The sequence below is a fragment of the Corvus cornix genome, chromosome 12 (assembly GCF_000738735.6).
Source record: "Corvus cornix cornix isolate S_Up_H32 chromosome 12, ASM73873v5, whole genome shotgun sequence".
In the NCBI taxonomy this organism is placed as follows: Eukaryota; Metazoa; Chordata; class Aves; order Passeriformes; family Corvidae; genus Corvus; species Corvus cornix.
The window spans coordinates 3,692,994-3,716,525 of record NC_046342.1 but is presented as its reverse complement, the minus strand read 5'-3'; the positions used below and the strand labels follow the sequence as shown (position 1 = coordinate 3,716,525).

At 47.1% G+C, this 23,532-nt stretch overlaps 1 protein-coding gene across 1 annotated transcript in view; it reads left to right on the top strand.

Moving 5' to 3' along the window:
* BSN (bassoon presynaptic cytomatrix protein) overlaps positions 1-23,532 on the top strand; it is a gene marked incomplete at its 5' end in the record, with an annotated part of 89,190 nt that overhangs the window by 13,436 nt on the left and 52,222 nt on the right. The window contains 1 exon segment of the mRNA XM_039559160.1: positions 8,127-8,526. Coding sequence (XP_039415094.1) covers positions 8,127-8,526 — 400 coding nt within the window.

Here is a 23,532-nt window from a genome sequence, read left to right as displayed (position 1 = left end):
GGCTTTCCTGGGACAAAGGCCTTCAGTTAGGCGTGACTGCAGCAATCAGCTCTTCTACCCTTTAATTGCTGGAGCTCAGATGTAAGATGTGAGTGGATGGAGGCTGAGGGGAGCGGCTGCTCCTTGCCTGCCGTACTCTCCCCAGCATCCTTGTCCTTTCTGCTGCCCACAGTATTTTCAAGATTGTCATGGCTCTTTTATGTAATTTTAACACACATAAATGACTTGCTCATAGCAATCAGTTGTACCAGGGAAGGATATGGAGGCGACACATGGAGTAGCTGAGTGGAAATCAGATTGAAGAGACGGCTCCAGCCCACACCTCTCCGTGGCTCCTGGGGACGTTTATCCCCATTTTAGCTGCTATTTCCCTATGTGCTCCTTGGTATTGGTCGCAGGGCCATAACTCTGTGGCACAGCTCTTCATCATTCATTGCAGACCTTCCAAATACTGCAGTAGAGAGGAGAGGAGCTCTGCAGGCAGCAGCTCGCTTTCCTGTCCAGCCTGCAGCATGGCCACCCTCAGCATCACCTGAATTAATGCTTAACGAGGGGCACTTAATGAGCCCAGACCTGCTGAGCATCCTCCCCTTCAGCAGTGTCCTCAGGTCCAGCATCTGGGTTGACTGATGCCTCCTGTCCCTCCAGGGCTCCCCAAAGACTCCAAGGCTTCACCTGCACTGAAGGTCCAAAGCTGACCTTCCAACTGCACCAAAGGTCCAAAGCTGACCTTCCAATTGCACCCATTCACAGGATGAGGTAACGTTCCTCCTTGTTGTGGATCTTCCAGATACCTCCTAAGTGCCCAGAGAGAGGCAGAGAGGGATTAGATACCCTATAGCCTTTCTAGGATCTCCATGTTCATCCCAGGTATGGTGGAGCCCTGGCTCTGCACCTGCACTCTCCAGGCTCTCATCATTGAGCTGTATGGCTCCTCTCACGCCATGCAGCTGATGGCATTGTGATCAAGAGGTGGCCTCTACTCCATCTCTGGAAGATTTACATGTAGTTTTCAGCTATCACAGAGGAAACAGATTTTCCCTGTCGCTGAAGCAGAATGAATATTGGACACTGCACTTATCCCTGCGAGATTTTAATGCTTTGAAGTTCAAGATCATTAATGTTCTCAGCAACAATTATATCATTTAAAAACAAGACCCTGTTCAGACCTTTGGACCTTTATAGTGCCTGCTCCTGTAAAGGTATCTGAGAAGTGATCTCTTTGATATGTATGGGACTGAGATCATTACCTGCCGAGGGCCAGTTGGCCTTTGGCTCTGAAGGGCTTGGCCAAGATCCTGACAGCGGTGGCCACATGTTTCAGGCATCAGCAGCTGAAAGAGCAGCTCCCCAGAGCAGCATGTGGTGGTCTGCAGGTCACTCAGTGACCTTCTGGCTTGTGAGAGCTCATGTGAGAGATGCAAAACTCTGCCCTGACTCCAGTTCAGGTCTGGTGGTTCACAGAGGCTGCTCTGGCCTCTGTAGGGATCAGTTGTCTTGCATTTAATGGCAGATGTTCATTATGGTCTGTATAGGGTGTCTAATAGACATCTGACCTTGGGGTTCTTTGGAGAGGTCTGGGGATGTTGGGCTGGTGGGTAGGAACAGCCACTGCTCTGGTTTTATATTGCAAAGGGCTCTAAAGGAAATTGCTCTTGGCTCAACCAGGGCCAAGTAAGGTGCAAATTAAGTATTTACTTGCCACATAGCAAAATTAGAATGGCAAAGAACAGAATAGAATAAAATAGGGGAGAAAATTAAATATTTCTAGTTGGAAGGGCCTTCAACGATCATCTAGTCCAACTGCAAATGATAATGATTCACAAACCTTTACAAAAAGGCAATTGTGCAGGAATGAAAATAAGCAAGTAAATGCTTATTTAGAGCTTAAATCAGTCATAAACCCCTCTTCTGGTATGGAGGATTCAGCTAATAAGGTGGCAGATGCCTCTCAACAGCCATGCCTGACAGAGCGGCAGCGAGAGTGACATTGATGTGTTCTCCTGTTGCTGATTCTTGGTTGAACTAGACATGGTGCTAAGTCAGAGAATAACTGGTTTGTGGTAACTGTGTAAACTGGAAATCTCCTGGTTCTTGTTACCTTTCCATGGATGGCATTTTAAATGAAGGGAAAAGCCAGCAGCAGCTCTAGGTGTGTTACCTCCTGCAGAACCAGGGCCACAGGAGGAAGCTGGCGCACTGCATGCAGCACTGCTCACCCCATGGCAGCATTGTCCCCCTGGGGAAGGTTGTTAGTCTGGTGTGTTGGTTGCCAGTGGCTTGTGCCGCCACCTACCTAGCAGCCCCTCCTTGAATCCCAGCCCCAGCAGGGTGTAACAGCGAGGCAGAGGACTCAAGATTATCACATTTCTCTGTATTTATAAGAACAGGTATGAGGGTGGAGGTTAAGGACCTGGATGATTACCCAGATTGGGTGGAAGCCTGGAGCAGGAGCTCAAGTACACTGTCAGCATCAGGAGATGCGCATTAGGGATGCCTCAGTCACACGGAAAATGCCTGACAGAAGCTGCATCTTATTTGACAGGGATAAGGCAACCCTGGAGCACAAAGCTGCAGGAGAACAGGGTTTTTCCACTGCTCACAAAAGCAAGTCATTAAATACTGTGGCCTTTCACAAGAGTGCTTGTGTTGCCATCTAATAAAATACTCCCTGACAGTTTCTAGTCACCATTTCGTATCTTCTGTTTTGATTTCAGCTGTGTGGCATTCGTTGTTTTTAAACCATCCAGTACACACATTTCCAGCATGATCCTCTTCCTGCATGGACATCAGTATAATTAATTTAGGGGCACTTGGATTTAAGCAGGTGCTGGTTTTTAATTCTGTAACTGCTGGGGGTTTTTTTTGTCAAAGCAGAGCCTGATACAGGATTCCCTATGTTGTATGTAGGACTTTCAGAGCTACAAAGCTGCCCCCAATAAAACACCCAAGCTCTGGGTATATATGAGCATCGCTAGTGTGAGATTTTCAGTGCACGGAGCTGAAACCAAAGGCCCTCCATATCAGACACTTCTTTTTCTGTTTATTTATTAAAAGGATTGTCCTATTTTCTAGTCAGACTTGCTGACAGGCAGTATATACCAGCTAACATTTGATATTATCCCATGCTGTTCCTTTGCCAACCCATAACCATTCAGAGTGATGTCTTTCCAAGTCAAACCCAGTGCCATTTTGACCTAGAGTACAACTGCCTGTTTGTTTAGCTACCTGGTTTTTTTCTAAACGGGTTGTACTCAGTGATTCTTAAAATCAGTCATGTGGATGTTCACATCAGGTTTCAGTCAAACCAACTAGGTCAAATCTCTGCTCGTAGCTGAGCAGCTCTAATTCTTGTTGTTCAGCCCAGCCTCCCTCTTTTGGGTGTGAGCCTCTTCACATCCCTTTTCATGCTTTATCTTGAGTTGTTTGTTGTTCATCCCCTTGGTTTTACTGCAGATAAACAATCATTTTCCCTCTTTTTCTACCCAGTTTTCCCTCTTTTTTCCCCTACTAACAGAAACGACTTGCTTGTCGTCATTTTGCTGATTTTTGATCCGGATTTGAAGCTGGGAGCTCCCTTCCATGGACAAGCTCTGCTCCTCTTTGGAAAGCCTGAGCAGGGCGTGCAGCTTGTAAAAGGACGATGACACTGCCACTTATTTTTGTGGTTTTTATCTGCTACAATGCAGTAATTAGATCAGTTGCCCAGCGAACAAGGACCCATTTCCCTCGGCACCAGGCAGAGGAAGGGATGCAGTCCATGTTTCTCAGTTGCATAGAAGGGCTGCAGTTCCTGGAGGATTTACTCGGACCACAAATGCCAAGCTCCTGTGGATGTGATCACTGCCAGAGTTTGGTGGCAGCTGAGCAGATGGACGTGGCCAGTGTGCTCGAGGAGGTGATGTAAAATTAGACAAAAACCAATAAAGAGAAAAGATTGTTCTTTTCCAATTGGAGAAAACCAATGCTGTGTCTTGAACTTTTCCACACAAGTTAACATGACTTGATTTACCAGCTGTGCATGTAGATTTTGTGTAATATCGTTATTGCTTGATTTTATGGCAGAGACATTAATGGTGTTGGCATTTACCTTGCGATGGTTATTGCTCCCAAGTTAGCACCTCATGTGAAAAAGGGTCCGTTGACATCTCTTGGGATGCTGGCTCCAAGCCTGAGTCTTGCCCGTAAAATTTAGTGGCACTGATGAACTTACTTGAGTTAAATTAGAGCAATTCCCTCCCACAGACTCTGACTTTACCTGGGAATTCCCAAATAAGAAAGCTGTACCAATTTACTGGCACAGAATTGTAAACCAGTGCTATGTCATTGCATTGCTTTTATCTTCACTGATGCTGCTGACATCTTCTCCCTGGTGCTGCTGTGGCATCAAAAGTCTGGCTTAGCACAAATCATGTTTTTCTGAAATTAAATATTAACCAGCAAACAGTCTAACAATTGTTTTGGCTGTAAGTAGGACTTTGTTTTTAAAGCCTTCCCAATTTTTGTAATTTTAATGAAAAAACATAATTTTTACATTAGGGAAAAATCAGGCATTAAAAATCAGAGGTGCTTATGACATCTTACACTGCTGAGCTTGGTTTTGTGGTGAATGGCTTTGACCCTTGGTTTTCCTTGTGCTGTTCATGCTTCTGATCATCTTGGGCAGCTCTTCCCTCCCAGTACTTATCCATCTCCTCCCAGGGCATTGCATCAGCCCTAAATAGAAAGGCTGGTTTCATATCCATGTCTGTTCCCAAGTGGAACAAGGGAAGTTCTGGGCCTTTTTAATCAGGAGAAGTATCTGATGGAGAGGCAGAGCTGGGTATGGATTAATGTCCCAGGGTGATTTTTAGCTCTGGGCTCTGTGGCAGCAACCTTGCAGCTTTGCCTCCTCTCTTTCATGGAGCTGAGAGTTAATATTTGTGGGTGCTTACTTAGCTTTGTGCTGGAAAATGGAGGGAGTTTTAGAAAGCAAGAAGAAAAACACTCTTTTTCAATTTAAAAACAATTTAAGAAGGAAGAAAACAGCATCTTCCCAGCTGCCCACCCTCCCAGTGATTATGGGCAGGTGAGTAGAGCTGCCTGCCTGCCCTTCTTGTGATAAAAAGCATTCATAGACAGAATGTCATAAATGAAAAGCTCAACAGTATAGTTGTTAATACACTCAGTCAAACTCTTGATATTCTTTAGTTGTACAAAATTATAACTCTGTTGGTAACGGAGAGCGCTGCTGAGTTTGGACCCTGCAGAGATCTTTGTATTGCCCAATATTTCTAATTCAGCAATTAGGGCAGTGCAAAATCAATACCTCCCCCATCAAACGGGGGAAATCCTGCCTTATTAAGGCATTTCGATTTGATTGTTAATCAACACTCTAGTGGAATTGGGGGGAATTCCTTTGGAACTGGTTAGCAGCCCAGTGCTAGTTAACTATCAGTAATAAAGTCTGTTAAAAAAAAAAAGGGCTGAGCTGCAGTTTGGGCTTTTGTAACAGCAAAAAAAAGGATTCATAGATGGGTACAAGTCATACAAATATTGGAGCATCCTCGCAGAAGATGCAGTGAGCGTGGGCCTGTGTTTGATTCCATATGACTATTCTCATGTTCTTTCCTGAGGCATCTCTCCTGGATTGAGTTACTGCATTTGACAGACCAGATGATTTCTTCTGGTCTTAAAATTTCACGGGTATGTTCAACTGGTGTAAGTGAGAGACAGCCCAGCCTGTGTCACAGGGGGGCTGAGGCATCCTGGATAATTATAAAATAAATAAATGCAGTGTTGGTAGAAGTGCATGGAGTGAAACTGCTGCTGGGAATGGGACGGAGGTGGTGCCCGGCATTACTTAGCACCCGGAAAAGTGCAGGGAGCTGGGAGGGAGCTTGAGCCCAGGCTGGGAGAGCATCTCTGGAGCAGCACTGACCTGCCAGACAGTGAACATCCAACCACCCTCCTCTGTCTTATGTGCCAGGAATGATGCTCCAGGGCAAAATAACAGCAGCTGGTGTATTGTTCCTCATGGGCTTTTGCATTTCCAAGAAGGCCACACTGGAATGGTTTGGGATGGAAGGGAGCTTACGGACCTCATTCCACCCCTTGCCATGGGCAGGGACACCTGCCACTAGACCAGGTTGCTCCAAGCCCCATCCAACCAGGCCTTGAACACTTCCAGGGATGGGTTAGCCACAGCTTTTCTGGGCAGAATAACCATTCTCCTGTTGCAAACAATTATTTATTTGACCATATATACATGAGGTTTTTCAAATAATGCTGTTTCAGAGTTGTTTAATACACCATTAGGATACTGTGTGTCTAATACATAAATGCTGGGGGTTTTATACGAATATTGAATTTAGGGAGAGAAGATGCATTTTGCTTTCTGACAGTACTTCCTCCTGGTGTCTGGGGCTGAGCTCTCCAATCTCCATCTGCTACAGATGCCTTGTGTTTTATGGGGCAGCAGCTCTGCAGCCTTCGACATCAGGAGGCAAACCCCAAATCTGGACTCAAGGGTGTCAGAACTCACAATGGAGGAGCAACACATGCCAACAACATCCATGGCAGGTGCCTGCTGCAGGGCCAGGAGCAGTTTTTTCTTCAGTCTAGAGCAGATCGCTCCCTCCCTTATTGCTTTGCTTTATTATTATTGTGTGATTCTTTCTTCAGAGAAGTGGGTTTCAACCTGCAGCTGGAAAGTATTCCCAAAGTGCTATTTTACTATTTATTTTCATCTGACTTCCTATTACTGTGGCAACATGCACTTTGAATTTCATTAGTTTTATGCATTTAAGTTCCCTTTTTAAACCTTTATAAGGTCAGACCCTGCTTGGGTAAATCAACAATGTATTACATTTGAGGTTCTGAGTAATACTTTTCCTTGAACAGCTGTAGATCACAGGTAGTGAGGGCATTAGGGCTTCTGCTTTTTCGAGAAATATTTGTAGGCATTACTGATAAGCACATGGACCAAATTATTCGGTAATTAGATAAGTATCTTCCATCACAGATTCATTCTCGTGCACTTGTGATCAGTCAGCAGCACATTACAGGGTGCCTACCCTGAAACCACATGGGAGGAGGGTGTGCAGGCTGTCATGCTGTGCTCTGCAGCACAACAGCTCAAAGCTCTTGCAGCTGGAGCTGCTCCAGAGCTCCCTGGGGTGGCCCGGAGCATCCCTCAGCACTGTGGGGTGCTGAGCATCCTACACTACAGGCTATGGGACTGTGGGACTGCTGCTGAACCAGCAGTGGCTTCGATGCTGACCTCAGGGTTGCTCCTTGTAAGTCGCTTTGGTTTCTCAGGGAGGTTTCATCACCCTCTCCTGGTGACCAGAGTAATCCCAGCTGGTTTTTTTGCCCAGCCAAGACCCACATCACCCAGAAGAGGGTTCAGCTGGGGGCAGCCAGCCCACAAAGTCCCTGTTGTCTGTGTCTGCTAATTCAGTAATGATTACTAAAGTAGAGCCAATGTTCTCTCTCTTGATTTCCCACTGCTGTGGCCCCTGGGAAACAAGCAGAGAAACTGCTTTCACCTGTGACTTGCATGGCTCAGCCTGACAGCTGAGGAAGTACAAGTAGTTCTCCTGCCTCCATTGGGCTTCTGGGGGGGTTTTCCTTTAATAAAGAGAGTTCCTTGGAGGCTTCTGGTTTTACAGCCATGCATGAAAGTAGGCTGTGAGAAGTTGGTTTAGCACGAGTTGGCCGTGTCCCTGCAGAAAGGGCCCCCTAGGCTGCAAAGCAGAGTCACGGCTGCCTCTTCTAGTGAGTTTGTGCTGGTGAAGTGCTGGGAGCCCTGGCTGGCAGGAGGCTGAGCTTCCCAAACTTCTCACACGCATTTTTATGTGCAACTTTCTGACTAAAGTTCAACTCAGAATACACCGAATAATTCAATTACATCTCTGCCGCTGGGTTATATAAGAGAAAGCTGAAATTGCGCCTTGTTTCATAAGGTAAAGTGTATCCTTCTGCTGATGTGAGCAATTTCCCTGGTTTGCAGTAGGGTTTTGCTGTGCCTTCTTGGCTGAGCTGGGATTTTGAGGGGGAGAGGGTGCTGTAGCACTTGTCTACATTGACTGGCATACAAACGTTTGAAACCTGGGCTTATTATGTGTGTTTTGATGGTATTTCAGCACGCTGAGGAGACCAGAGCAGCTGGACCAGGCTGCGGGCCAGCGGTCAGCATCCCCTTCCCTCGCACAGACTGCACCCAGCTCCCAGAGCCCCCGGGAGATGAGGGGCCGGGGCCAGCCCGGACCGGCGGCAGAGGGGCCGCGGAGGACGCTGCAGGTGGACGCCAGGAGCCAGGGCTCGGGGAGGTCTCCCTCGGTGTCGCCGGACCGGGGCAGCACCCCTACCTCTCCCTACTCAGTCCCGCAGATTGCCCCCCTCCCCAGCAGCACCCTCTGCCCCATCTGCAAGACGACAGAGCTCACCTCTTCCCCCGGCCAGCCTAACTTCAATGCCTGCACCCAGTGTCACAGCAAGGTCTGCAACCAGTGTGGCTTCAACCCCAACCCGCACCTCACCCAGGTAATGCCTTCTCTTCCTCGTTCAGCCCTCCTGGCTGCCTCGGGTGTGTTCTTGCTTTCTCCAAACACAGGAGTTGCACCTTTGCTTTTGGCAGCTGCAAAGCATTGACCATTACCTGCTGGTAATCAGGGAATAATTCTGATAATGGGAGCTTTGATGAGATAAATTAGTTGAAGGGGATTGGTAGACTCTCAGGGCTCAGTCTCTGTTGTTGAGATACCAGAACGCTTAGCTGAAGTCTCCATTCTCAAAATTGTCCTGGAGTCAAAGGATTTGACAGCAAGGAGGGGAGCTGAGGGGCTGCTGGGCCGCCGAGGTGTTGAGTGTCTCAGACCCTGACTCACAGCAGGTTCTGGTGGGTTCCGGGCAGCGTCACGCTCGGCGCTGGGAGGGAAGTGCCAGAGTCGTGCGCAACACGCTGCAGTGCTGGGGGCTGAGCGTTTCGTGGGATGTGTGAGATGGATGCTCGGGGATCTGGCAGCGGTGCTGGGGCTGGCTGAGGTGAGGGGCTCCCTATGCCAATCTCTCAGGTCACAGATCTCCACACAGTGTGGGTAGTGATTGGATGGTCTTTGCAGCTGTTAAGAGACAAACCACAGGCGTTTCTCATCTTAAACTTAAAACAGAAACTTAAAGTCGCACTTTAGAAAGTAAGTGTGCTACTCCAGTGCTTGATAAGACAGGATTTAGGCACTGAAGCCCCCTGGATACCCTGGATTTATTGCCAGTAGCCATTTTGTGGTAAGCATGCTATGGTTGCTTCTGACACTAGACACAGTGGTGTCTAAATATCATTGTCTGAAGAACTGTTGCCTTCCAGTCATTTTTCCTGATGGAAGAAATTGTAGAATTATGGACCAATTCGGGTTGGAAGGGGCCTTGAAGATCACCTAGTTCCAACCTCCTGCCATGGGCAGGGTCACCTTCCACTAGACCAGGTTGCTCTGAGCTCCATCCAACCTGGCCTTGGACACTTCCAGGGACGTGGCATTCACAATTTCCCTGGACAACCTGTTCCAGTGCCTCACTACACTCACCATAGTCTAAATCTACTCTCTTTCAACCCATTCCCCCCTATCCTGTCACTACATGCCCTTGTAAATAGTCTTGCCCCATGAAGGAGATACCCCATATCTAACCGTGTGTAATTAGCTGGTTCCTCATACTACTCCACGGGTAATATTTTATTTTTACCCCTGCAAAAGTCAGAATAAGGTCTCAGATCTTAATAAAGGACCCTGAGGTAGAAATTCAGTCTCCTGCAAAGAAATGCGATGGGCCAATTTTCTGGTTTGCTTATAAGTTCACTTTTAGTTGAAACTTGTCCAGTTACTTTGAATAGTATCAGTTAACCAGCAAATAACAAAATACAAATGCACCAATTTCTCAGTTTCTGGTCTTGTCTCTTCTGCCTTGCCCCAAGAGCTTACCCACAGCGGGCTCTACCCCAAGTCTCTCTTGCAGATACCAGCATTAAAATGTGTGTGCACAGAGACTTTGCTTAGCAGCTCTAGTCCATTTTGCTCTTGGCATCTCTAGGTCTCTGTGCCCTCTGAAATGTTTGACTGCAGAGCATTTTTAGGCATCAAATCAAAAAAAATAGACCTGAAATGGAAAAAGATGTTGGTTTTTTTGTCTGTCCTGAGTTTAATAAGCATTTCAGCAGCAAGCAACCTTATGACTTGTAAGTAGGTCGTTGTGGGAGCTGGGGGATGAAAGCAGTTGTCCAAGAGAAGTGTTTGCAGCTCGTGTTGGCAGCCCGTGTGATGGGCTGGCCGGGGGAGCAGCAGTGGTTGCTGCCTTGTTGGAAGTGTGACTCATTTTCCTCAACATCATTCCTTGTGCTGCTATTCCAGAGTCACACAGCGAGGTGCCTGAAGCATCCTGGTGGTGTTACTGGGGGGTCATGGAGGCAGCTGGGAGGGTGCTCTCTGTCTTGATGGTGGGAACTGGGTTGGGAAGGATCTCTGGAGGTTACCTGTTCCAACCTCTGCTCAAAGCAGCAATCAGGGAAGGGATCTCCAGGCTGTACCCCATTGGGTCCTGGAACCTTCCAAGGGTGGATGTGCTGGTCCCAACAGCTCCACTGCCTCCCCTCCCAGGGAAAACATCCACCCAGTCTGGTCCCTCCAACCCAGCAGGTGCTGCAGGGTGGCTGCACAGCATTGCTAATGAGGTGTTGTATTTTCTATTTGCTTTTCCTTACGAATATATTTTTGTGAGTATAGTTGATATGCCCACTCTGTGCCGCAGTAGATATGAATGTGTAACTTCTTTCTGCTTTCAAGGCTCTCTAGCAGGATTAAATCATCAAAAATACCACATTTTCTAAGAAAATCAAACCCAAGAAAACCAAAATTGTGTTTTCCTTGGTACAACCTCTCCTGTGCAATCTGTGGAACTGCCAGAAATCACTGGAATGGTGAGGTGGGAGCCCCAGGGCTGATTTGGCATAATGATCTCTAAAATGGTTTTGAGAGCTGGGTTTAAATCTTATGTAAACCCTTTCTTTTCATGAGTCTTTTATTTGAATACATATATATACATGGTATAAAATAGCTTTTTATAATATACATTTAAGTGTATGAGCTGTATTAGTGTTTGAGCTGTAGTCCGTCAAGCCCCATCTTGCCACTTACAACTCCAAGAGCAGATTTTTCAGAGGGTTAGCTGCACCACCTAACAAAACACCTTCACTTTGTACTTCAGTGATACCTTCTGCTCAGAAGCACAGACTTCCCTCTGAAATACTATTTTTCTTTGGCTGTTGTTCTATTCCTTTTCATGTGGCTTGATGGTCATTTTATCTTAAAAGCAAGTCATGAATTTCTGTGCTGACGAAGCAATCAGTCTCTGTGGCATCTTGAGTTGATCGCTTGCTGAGAAAAACAAAGTATCATTTTACGTTTTTATTTCACTGTCTGTTTATTCCTTTGAGCAGCAGCTCGTTCTTGTTTCACAAGACTGGGCAAACAGAAGTTCCTGTCTGCTGGTGGTGTCACTCATATTTTATGTGTTGATAATCATATTGTTCCCTCTGTTCATCTCTGTGCCCCGAAATAGCTGCTGTCATCGTTTTCAATTTGGTCGTGTGCTGGTGGGCTGCTTTCCTCACTCATTCACTTATTCCTGAAGGTCAATGCTCTTGCCATAGACAGTTATTTTAAGCAAGGAAAGGGAATTATCAAGCAGGGAGCAATGGTGAAACCATTAAAGACGAGGAGTTTTGAAATAACATGCTAGAATCTATCAGTTTGTTTATAGTCCTGTGCAGGAAATAGGTTTTTGAATGGAGATGTGTTATTTAAAGTGCAACACTGCAGCTTTCACATTCTAGTAAGATTTTTAATTTCTCATTAAAACTTCTTTTCTGTTTTTCCTCTGCGTTGTCTTTGAGGGTTTTTTTTGGACAGCTTGTTCTGCAGGACCATACCACTGATGCTGTCACCTCCTCCAGGGGGAATAGCTCAGTTTCAAACCAGTACAATAGGTTTAGAAAATCCTCTTTTTATACATCTTTTACTTTGTTCTGCCGCTCCTGTGGCTTTTGCCTGACTGATCCAGCAGCATGTTCATCTGATTGGATTTGCTCTGTTTGGTATCATAAGGAGTAACCTGCAGGCATCCTTTCTGCTTCTCTTGGGTTTTGAAGTGCCGCTGCACATTGCTAATTTGATAAATTAATTTCTTCTTCAATCTTCTCTTAAAATTTGTTGGGTTTCTTTTAATTTGTTTTCTCACCATCCTAAGCTCTAAACCCAAAACATGAGGAACTTGAGTTTGATTTTAATCAAGAGCAGCGGCACAGCATTAAAACATGTGCTTTAGTTAGAGCTGAAATGAAACTCAAAATGCCTGGCTGCCTAATAGGTCTGCTTGGAACCACTTGGGATTATAGGAAACCTTTCTTGGCTGCCTTACATTTCTATTGTGCTTTTTTCAATTTGAAGTAGTGTTTATTAGAGGCAGTTTCATAAGTATTCAGATGCACCGTCCTGAATAAAAGGAACATGTTTATACATGTGTGTTCTTTACCAAATTACTTTCTTTTTGAAGGCCCTGCTTTTGTCCCCAAGCCATTTTGATTGTATTTGCTGTATTTATGACTGATAGTTGTTAAACTTCAGTTCTGCATCACGTTTTTTAGCCTCACTTAGGGAGATTGAAGAGGTTCTTTGTACTTTTTATGCTATGACTATAATGAATTATGAAATACTTAAAATATTTGAGAGCAAATCTGTTCCCTACGTGCTCTGTGCCATGTAAGCTCATCACAAACCTTTGATCACGGACCTTCAGCAAGCAAAACGTAAAAAGTCTCAAGGAGGATTAAAAACTTGCTGGTTGGTTTCCCAACTGTGGTCAGGGTTGTTTGACAGGAGAAGAAAATTCTCAGTGGTTCTCGAGTTATCTGTAGCAAGAGGAGGTAGCCACAAAGTCATTTAAAGTTTTTCAGGTAAATGTTTAAATTGTATTAATGGAAAATAGACCATCAGCTGGGGAGATGAGACTGAAATAGTGTAAGTATTGTATAGGGCTGTTTATATCCTGTCATAACCTCCCAGCAGATGGTTTTCTGCTTAATAGTATAAGAAAATTTGGGTAAAGTGGAAAAAATAAGAAGTTGGGGGAAGCTGAGGCAGGACACAATGCAGAGCATCTCTGGTGGCAGGAATGGGGCTTGTTGGCACTGGGGGAATGGACGTGGTCCAAAGCCTTTTCCAGCCTGGCTGTACTGTCAAGAGTGGTGCCTGCCCACAGCATCACCTCAGTCATTTAGCAAATGACTGAAAAAACCTCAGATATTGCAATTGTGAAGCTGTTCATATACTGCTTTCAAAGGACCCCATTTCTCATTTGGTTCATTGTCCCTATTTTACGCATTGCACCATGTTGGTGTCCAATTTTCAGCAAAACCCAGCATATTTGTGAATTAGGGGCCCAATCTAACTTATGTACCCTTCAGGAGGCTTTGGCTTGACTAATGACCACTGGTTCAGAAACCCTGCAAGCCATGGGCTGTGCTTAGCATGCCAGGGGTATTATCAGTTCTACATTAAACCAGTAGCTGTTATTAATGGCAGTGAATCCCCATCTCTTCCTCTCATCCATCTCCTCTCCCGCCTGCCATTCATTCAGCTTCCAGGCATTTACAGGATGCTGTGCAAGTGTGGGTAGAATCCCTGTTGACATCAGTGCTTTTCCCAAGGGCTGAGCCCTGGAGGACTGGATGAAAAAAGGGATCTACTTGCTGATAGATAATTAAACATGGGTTTTATGAGAAATTTGATCTCCCCTGTCTCTCCCTGCCTTTTCAAGCAACCAAAGTGTTCTTTACCTTTTTAGGTCTTTATTGAGAAGCTGTGGGGCAATACTGGCATTACAATTCCCAAAATTCTAGGTTTCCTCTGGGTGCATCAGGTCCATGTTGGATGTAGCCCTTTGCAGTGGGAAGGATGGCAGAGGATAAGCTGTGACAGTGACACTACATTTACACAGTCTCTTCTCTTGTGAACAGGGCAAAGCCAACAAGGTTTTCTCCTGCCCTTGGGACCTCAGCAACTGTTTGTGCTCCTGGCCATGAAGCACCTCCAGCCCCAGCCATTGGCATGTGTGTGGTCCTGCATCTCCTGCATCTGTATTTTTGTGCTCATGGAGAAACACAAGGCTCTGTTTAGATGTTATAGTTCCCTCTCCTTTTAAAGAATAGGTGTTTGGTCTGGAAAATAAATGTTTCTCTGGTCTGGCATCCCTTGGGGCATTTCACACTCTGGTGTCATGCTTGTGGTGTCTGTGGGTAGCTGAGGAGGTAGGGCTGGCTCTGTCAGCAGTGGTCCTTCCTTCTATGCACCTATTAGCAAGTCCAGAGGTGTGTTTTTTCCTTCTGTGATCAGATCAGACACCCTTGGGCAGGCAGTGGTTTTGTTCTGCTGTGGTGTTAGACAGCTTTTTGTCTGTCAGCTCCCACGCAGTGCACACGCAGTAGCCCGGAGAGCAGTGTACATGGTAGGTTGTACCCTATATTCAGCCAGACCCCTGTGTTGCTGGGTCAAGTTGCCCATTTTAGAATGATTTGTCTTTTGAGATCATCCTCCTTCACCATATAGCTGTAAAAATAAATCTGTCGTTAGCATTACGTTGCAGATCTGGGTGAAATTTTCCATTGGATCATGCTGTGCAATAGGAGAGAAATGCGTGTTTGATTCCAGTTTTTTCTTTGTTTTTAGCAGAGCTTCCGCCAGCAGTGACCCGCATGTGCAGCGGGTGATGCTGTTTGCAGGAGCCAGGGCTTGGCGTGCCTGCTACCTTCTCCTAAGGATACAGCAACTTGGGCTGCAGCTGCCTGGGCAGGGATGTTTGGCCTCATCTGCTGCCACAGGGCTGCTCCCATCCCAGTGTCCAAGGTCAGCATCTGCCCCGTGGGCGGGTGGGACCAGTGCTTTCTGCCCTACAGCTCTTCTCAAGAGAACCCTGTGAGCTGGGCACTAAATATCTGCTCTTTGTGGCTGCAGTGAATATACTGTGGATTTTTTTATGGTGAGAAAATACAGATAGGAACATGGGATTTATCACCCTGAACCAACAGGTTGTATGTGTATGTATATTTGCCATGTTTTAGCCCTTCCTCACTGTTGCCCTTCACCTCTTAATCTCTTTATCCCTACACCAGGTGTTCCATCCTGTATCTGCAGCCTTGCAGTGAAGGATGTGTCTGTTATCCCTTGGGAGACTTCTATTTAATTTTTTTAATGGCATGAGTAACACTGAATGAAACAACTCATATGAAGCTGGAGAGTAGCACACTTGCTCTTGCTGAGCCTTTCTTAGAAATAGCTTGTTTGCCTTTTTGGCCCCTGCTGCAGCCTGAGCAGGAGCTTCTCCCAGCTATCCACAGTGACTTGCAGCTCGTCTGTTTGACAGATCACAATTTAAGTTAAAGCCCACGAAAAGAAAAAGCTCGTGAGTAATTCTGGCTGTTCCTCCCAGTGTGCCGCCTTTTGCTGTGCTCTGCGTGGATGATTCAAATAATGCAAAATTCGCTGGCAGAAAACATCAGAAAAGATCTTGGCTAAACGGTGCTGGTGACTAAGGGGACTGGTGTTGCTCAGGGTGGGTCCCCTCTGCTGCCGGCTGCTTCGGCTGAGCCGTGGCTGCGGGGACACCGGAGGGGCTGTGGTGACATGTTCAGTTGTTCGGAGGGGACGGGAGAGCGTGGCTTCCCACAGGCTGGAGCGATGCTGCGGTGCAGAGGGGTAATTAAAACAACCGCAGGTGGAGAGGAGTCCTCCTGAGGGATGGGCAGTGGCCTCCTTTCTGCTTGGTGTCTTCTGCCGCTCACTGAATACCGAGCCCGGCAAGCCACACACGCTGAGCCGCCGCCACCCTGCGCCGTCCTTCCCTCGGTACATTAAGTTACAACAAGCTGTTTGCTTGGATGAGACATGGCTTTTCTTCTGGCTTTCAACTCCCAGATCACTTTATCATTAAAAAGAAAAACCAGCTGAGGATCGGAAGCGGCTGTCAAGCTTTCCATAGTGGATCAGGGTACCGAGTCAGAGGCTCCCTGTGTTTTTGAGAGCTTTGCTGTGGCGGCTGCTTGCTTTCCTTCCCTCCCCTGAACATCCCCGGGCAGAGGGATAAGATCCCTTACAGGCCGTGGTGGTGGATGGGGATATTTTGCTCTCACAGACACTGCTCCAGGTTTTCCTGCTGGCCCAGTGGCTGAGTGTCCCTCAGCTCCCACGCAGTAGCCCGGAGAGCAGGAACTGCACAGGGCTGTACAGACGTCGCCTGTGAGCTCTGGTTTGCGATGTGTGTTTGCTGCCGGAACGCTGCGCCGCCTCCGGGAGCGCTTAAGAGGAAGCTTCAAGAGCTTTCAGTGCTTTGATGGAGATTGAGTTAATCCTAGCTGAATTCATTCCTATTTACGGTCTTTCTACAAGCTGCAGAGAGCAGGGTGGTTGTGGGACACTCCACGTTAGCACCCACTCTGCACCCACCCCTACGGAGCTGTCCCAGGGGCTGCATCTCTGGCGCAGCAAGGGGTGCCCAGTGGGACAACCCCAGAAAAGGAGGAGGTGGTGTGACATGGCTCTTCCCACCTTGAATGGTAGTGACGTACAAGGTCTGTCTGGTCCTTAAAGACAGAGGTGGTGGCATCTTGTCAGTGTCTCTTGTAACGTGAATTTAGCTGATCACCAGTGCTAGTTATAGAGCTGTGTGGGCTCCCACCACAATAAACCAACTTGCTTCTTCCTGACCCTGTCTCTTGTCTGTCTCTTGGCCATGGTCACGTTTAGATGCTAAAAAGGATTTACATAGTGTGATGGACTGAAAAGCCTCAGAGATTTCTGAAAGCAGCCTTGTGAATGCAGTGAAGTGTTTGTGGAACAGCAGTTCAGCCTGCAGAGGTGTTTCTCACCATCTTAATTTGAGCCCTGCTCCCAGACCTCACCCTCCTGCCATACCCAGCTCTTTTCAGAGACATGATATGTGGCTGTGCTCCTGGACAGCCCAGATCTGAGTGATATGGTGCTCATGGACTATGAAAACTGATTATTTTAACTCTGATTGAAATGGTGTTTTATCTCAGCTGCAAACCTTTTGATCAAGGACAGCCGAAGGGGGGATGTTTCCATTCTGGAGTCAGTTTATGTTGTAAATAGCCTGTGGTGGTGGCATGGCTTTCTGCTCTGAGTAAATCAAAGCCAAATTGTTGGAATGGCCCTGGAAATCCAGGGAGCAAGATGTGATCTTAATGGAATGGGAGTAGACTATGCATCAGACTGGTGAGATTAAAGGTTTGACAGAAGGAGTTAAGGCACATGCATAACACGGCACTACACCAGCTAGAAGTTGTTTTTAAGGACTGAACAAGTGTGTCCCTCCTCTTCTCTCTTGTTCCCTGCCCTGCCCACTTCCATGCTCATCTCCTGTACCTTAACTGAGCCCAGCTATTTGTGCAGCAGCCTTGCAAGAACCCTCGGGATGAGAAGTTTTAACACTGACTTTTTGTCCCTCCCCAGCTGCTCTGTCACCCCCTTGCGATGTCCAGGCTGAGGGGGCAGACTGGCCAGACCCTCAAATTGGAGACCTCCATGGAAGGAAGAGACCCGAGTGGCAGGCAGGAGAGATGTGCCCATCAGTCTTGTGGAGAGGAAGTTCTGGTGCCCTCCTCCCTCCAACCGCCCTCTCCCCTTTCCGATGAGCACAACACAGTATTCCCATTAGACAGAAACAGAAGCACAAACACTCGGGCTCATCTGTTCAGCAAAGCCTAGATTATTCTGAATCATCCAACATCCTTATCAGAGCGCTCCAGCCGGCGCTTGCATCAGTCAGAGCAGGCTGGCGGAGTCGGTGGCAGTGCTCTGCCCGTCTTAATTGCCACGAGCCAGCAGCTATTTGAAGCCCTCTCCCCAAAGAGCAAACGAGCTTGTCGCTGCTTGTGGCTTGGCTTTGCAGGAATTGCAGATTAGCAAGCATTCCCCATTAAAAAACTGCTAAGGATGCAAATGTATAGGGGTGCACATGTAGTGCAGCAAGCAGCTGGGTGTGATGGAGTGGGGCACTGCTGGGCTTGGACCTAGGAGTGGGAGCTCCCCTCGGGATTTTAGTTTTGGGGGTTTTTTCCCTCCAATTGCAGAATACCCTAGAAGCTGGAAAGGCCATGTCCCTGTGACTCCTTGAGTATGAGATTCCTCCAAAAACAGGTTTATCATGGCTCTGAGCTGCTCATTGGTTCTGTTCAGCCCCTCCTGTTCTCTCAGGCACTCCATGTTCCTTCCCACAAGATATCCCATGTCTGTCCTGATCTCCTGGAAGGCACTGCTTGTTCCCCCTTCTCTCTGAGAACCTCTGTTCTCAGTATGATGCCCACTAGATAAAATACCAGGTCTAGTGGAAAGGTCTGGCTAAAGACTAGTGGTTTGTGTTGAAATTACTCTGGGGTCCTGAGAGAGGGTTGAATTACCTGTATTTCTGGATTCCTCTGAAATAAGGAGCATAGTTATTGTAGGAGAGGCCTGTTCTTGAGCTCACCTGCCTTTGTTTTGCCCACATACTCTATGTATTGCAAAACTTTGCAAGCTTTGAGAAAAGCAAATACCCTTGCTGTTTGATAGAGCACAGTGTGTTAGTGCAAGACCAACAGTGCTGGGATCCAGCCCAAAAAGTGAAGCCCAGTTAAAGTGAGCCCTTGTACCCAGACATGGTGCTGTCATCTAGTCCTCAGCAACCTGCTCAAGGGACCTTTGGCAGATTGGGACATGAATCCTGATTTTTCTTGGGGTACAAAGTCAGTACGGAAATGCTGGGCCAGGCCAGCTAATGCCCTGAAATTTGTTTTTACACACTCTGCCTTATGTTGTGACCCACCATGTTAATTTTCCAGCTGATATGATTGTGGCCTTCAAATTGGAGAGTGCTTTGAGAACTATCCCCAAACAGGCATGCTGCTGCTGCCATCTGTCTTTGAGCTGCTTCTAGGATCCCACAACTTGCTCTCAGCAGGCAATTTTTATTGCTTTATTGAATTAGGAAGAATAAAAAAAAAAATCCAGCAACTTCTGAAATACTGTTTTCCATAACTAATTCCAGGTGCTAAATCCCTTTTGATACCAGGGGGACACATTGAAATAATAATGCTTTTTGCAGATCCTGGGTGTAAAGTTTTTGCAATTCTGCCCAAAAAAAGTCTCATGATCTGAGAGACTTGAAGGGCATGTCGTTTGGAGGGCTCTGAAGAGCTCCACTGCACTGAGGGATCTCCAAGTTATGGCACCCAACTAAGAGCCAAAATTGGGCGATGTTACTCTTACAGTAGAAACTGAAAGCTTCAGTGCCCTTCCTAATGATTTTGGCCAGCTCAAGCTCTTACCCCAAGTCACCCTTCTTCTCCAGCCAGCCCTTTTTCCCATGTCTTCCAGCTGCAGGCACTTGTCCAGTGCAATCCAGCCTGCATCCTACTGAGAAGCAAAGATCTCGGCATGGCAAGACCTTCTCCCTGTGGGAGTAGGTCACTGTGCACCCAAGAGCAGCATCCCCATGGACCACGTGCTGTGCCGCATCCCAGCGCCTGCTGCATCCCGTGCTTCAGACCTGCTCCTCCTTTTCTTTCTCTGCAGTGTGCCAGGAGTCAGCCCACGCCGACAGACAAGGCTGTGGGCAGATAAAAGCTTATGGGAAGGTGGTGTTTATTTGGATGTCAAATGCTGTTCGCTCCTGGTGCATGGATTCTGCTGCTTCCCCCTTGCTGGCCAATCCATGCCTTCTCTGCCTGGTTTGAGGCAGTTTGGGGCTGATTGCTCACAGTCAGCATGGCTCCTGCTGTTCAGCTGGATATTTTGATGCATGATACTTGAAAATCAGAGGCAAGATCTCTCCAGCTGAACCCCCGAAAGTGGAGGGAGCCATGATCACTGCTGCTGCCTCACCTGCAAAAAATGCCCTGTCAGAGTCAGTCCTGTGGCTGGTAATTACACACGAGTATCCTGGCTTTGCAGCCGGGGCATGATGACAAGATTTATTGTTTCTCTTCAGAAATGGTTTCTAATTGGCATTGGAGCAAATCAAAGTGGGGTGAAATCAGCTTGAACTGTGCAGTTTTGCTCCTCTGTAGTTTCCTGGCTGTCTGGATGGACATGGAGCACTGCAGCTGCCGCTGCCTGTGTGCTGCTTGTTGGAGATCTTTCAAAGGAAAGATAAGAAGCCCTAGAAGGGCATTAGCTTCTGCAATATTTTTGGTATTTTACCTGAGCGATTTCTATTTGAATGTCTTTCTCTTTTGTTGCAGTTTCTAGTCTTGCAGTTGAGGACTTGGTCCTTTATTTGAGCTGAACTAAACTGGCTTTTGTTGTAAGCTTACCTAGGGTTTTCATTTGTGCTAAGGGGTCTTAGGCAGGTTGCTCTATGGTAATCCTCTTGGCCCCCCTTCAGGAAGGCTGCAGAAAGCTCCCCAAATGGGGTCACTTCAAGTTTTGGCTTGGATTGTGACAGAAAAGACAGTCTTTCAAGTAGCAGAATTCTTTTTCATTAAGAGTTTATTCACCTTTCTGGTATATTGGTTTAGATCTCCATGGCAATGATGACTTTAGCTCAGCAAGCACAATATCATAGAATAGAATCCCAGAATGGTTTGGGTTGGAAGGGACCTTAAAGCTCATCTCATTCCAGCTCCTGCCACGGGCAGGACACCTTCCACAACCAGGTTACTCCAAGCTCCATCCAACCTGGCTTTGAGCACTTCCAGGAATGGGAAGTTCACAATTTTCCAGGCCAACCTGTTTCAGTGCCGTACCACCCTCACAGTAATGAATTTCTTCCCAGTAGCCTCTCTATTCCTGCCCTCTTGTCAGTGTAAAGCTGTTCCCTGTTGTCCTGTCACTCCATGTCCTTGTAAAAGATCCCTCTCCAGCTCTCTTGAAGCCCCTTCAGGTACTAGAAGGGTCTCTAAGGCCTCCCCAGAGTCTTTTCTTTCCAGGCTGAACAACTCCAACTCTCATCAAATCATGATTTGAATGACCAATTTTAATCTTGCTTTACAACTAACTTTTTTTTTTATGACAGGGTGATTGCTCTTGTAGGCTGGCTGGCAATGAAGTAGCCCCTTCTTTAAGACTAAATAATAGGTATAAAAACCCAGTTTCAAATGATGTGGCTCTACAGGTACCCGTGCAAGTTCTAATTGTTTGCAGATTCTTGTGTGAATTTTATTTAGTAGATGATGATGTATGATCCAGGTGTATTTGGATGTCCAGGTATATTTGGATGGGGATAGGAATTCCAACACAAAAATCCTATTCTAATTTATTTAAAATAGGTGGCTGGTGACTGGACAAGCTATTTCTGGGAAAGGGTGCCCAGGCTGGAAGAAATCTACCCAGCGGCTCTCCTCTGCTTCTCAGAGAGTCATAAAGATGTTCGAGGTTTGTGGTAGGGTCCTGAGCCCCGTGGGAAAGCCTCTTGCATTTGTCTGGGGTCACTGGAGCCAGAAGCTGGTACCTGCCCCTCTGACTGGTTCATTGCTCCTCTGCCATGGGAAGGGAGCTGCCTGGGATGGCTTTGTCATGGGTTTAGGATTAACTCTCCTTCTGGACTCCTTCCAGGTTGATTTCTCTGGTCTCTCCTATCCAAGCATGGTAAGTTCTGCCTGGCTGGGACCTTTCCTCCCACTGGCAGTGCTCCTTCCCTGGCAACCAGAGTGTTGTCCCTTGTGGCAGGCCCTGTGGGCCTCCAGCCTCCAGCACTGCATCCTGCTGTGCCTCACTGCAGCTCTTCAGCTCATCACCATCATCTAACGCAATTCCTGGGGAAACCAGTACAGCCAGCTCCCCAGAAGGGCTGTATGGGACACCCAGCCATGTCCAGACCATAAACAGGAGGGAGGGATGTGCTGTGCCTGTCTCCTCCAAGGTGCACACACATCTTTTTGCCTATCTTATCTGTCAATAATTGCATCCTCTCAGCAACACAACAACCCAAATGAAGGTCTGGGCTGTCCACAGGGTTTCGTGGAAGATCAAACCTGCCCTGGACAGCCTATTGCTCGCTCCTTTGGCCAGCGTTTGGTACCCAGCAGGGTGTCTTGGGATCATGGCATCTGCTTACATTTCTTTTGCTGCAGCCATAGATTTGTGTTTCACAGATTGTGTGGCTAGCTGGATTATAAATTATTCATGACAGGCAACTTATCGTGTTTATCTGGAATAACTGAGCAATTAAGTCTGTTTAGGTATGTAAAAAGATTGTGCAATGGCTTGTCTATCTTCAGGCCCTAAATTCTGCAAGAGCATTTGTTACATATTTAATCGAGAATAACAACAACAATAGTAAAAAGAGAGGCAGAAGATACACTCTGCTTTGATGCACTGATCCACTGTGATGTGTTCATTCGCACAAATTTTTCATTCCAGTGGCTTCACTCGTAAATACACATTAGCCCAGGATAAATTAGACTTACTTGGCTCCTTCAGTCTGGAGAAGGTGTGAGGCCATAACACCAGGTCTGCAACCCTCTCTCTGGAAACACTTTGGGCTATTTATGCCAGCACCAGGATTGTTTTTAGTATTTAAAACTTTCCATCCTAGACATGTGGGTCAGAGGATAACGCTTCTCTCCGCCCTCGTCACTGCTGTGCTGTACTCAGATGCTGATGCTGCCAAGATAATGCAAAGTTTGGGGGTGAAAGGATCTTTAAATATTCAAGAGCGTTTAGTTTAGTCCCTGAGCTACAGCCATTATCTCCCATTGCTGTAATTGTCCAGGAAGATTCCCAAAGGAGCTGGGAGCTCATGAGCAAGGCTGCAACAGGGACCACTCAGAGCTGAATAAATGTGAGCCATGCAGTAAATGGATGATTTTATTCTGTGTTACTAATAGGAAACTGGGCTGCTTTTAAATTAATCTGTTACAAGTCTATTTACTGGGAGCAGCCTGTGCTCTTTATAGCATTATAGCTGTGAATTGCATCGCTGCTGCACATGACACCCCGAGGAGCCCCGTGGCCTCGTGTATTCCTCTTCTTTGGGCAGGAGGTACCAGGGAATGGAAAGTTTTGAGCTTCTCTGCTCCCTTCCAGGCTGCTATTTTAGTTCTGCAGGAGACAATGAGTGAGCAGGACCAGAGGCTCCTGTTACTCGGGACGTCCGTCCTTCGGCTGGCGGCAGGGCACGGGAGCAGCAGCAGAAAAAGGCAAAGCAAGCCATTAGGCTTTCCTTGGCCGAGAGGGCTCCCGTGGAAGTCCCGCATCATGGAGCGAGAGGCACCTGGGGCTGCACTTAGAGCACCCCGGCGTGCAGAGCTCGGGAGGTTAAAGCCCGGGGTGCGCTCTCTGCCGTGCTCCCTGCCCCGGCCCAGGGGACAGCATCCTCGCAGCACGTACAGACGTCCAAACCTTTCATGCGCTCCTGCGGACGGGGAACAAAGGCTGTCTAAACAGGAGCTAGTGAGGCAGCAAATCGTGCAAGAAACCTTCCCTAATGAACTGGAAGGACTTGTCCCTTTGC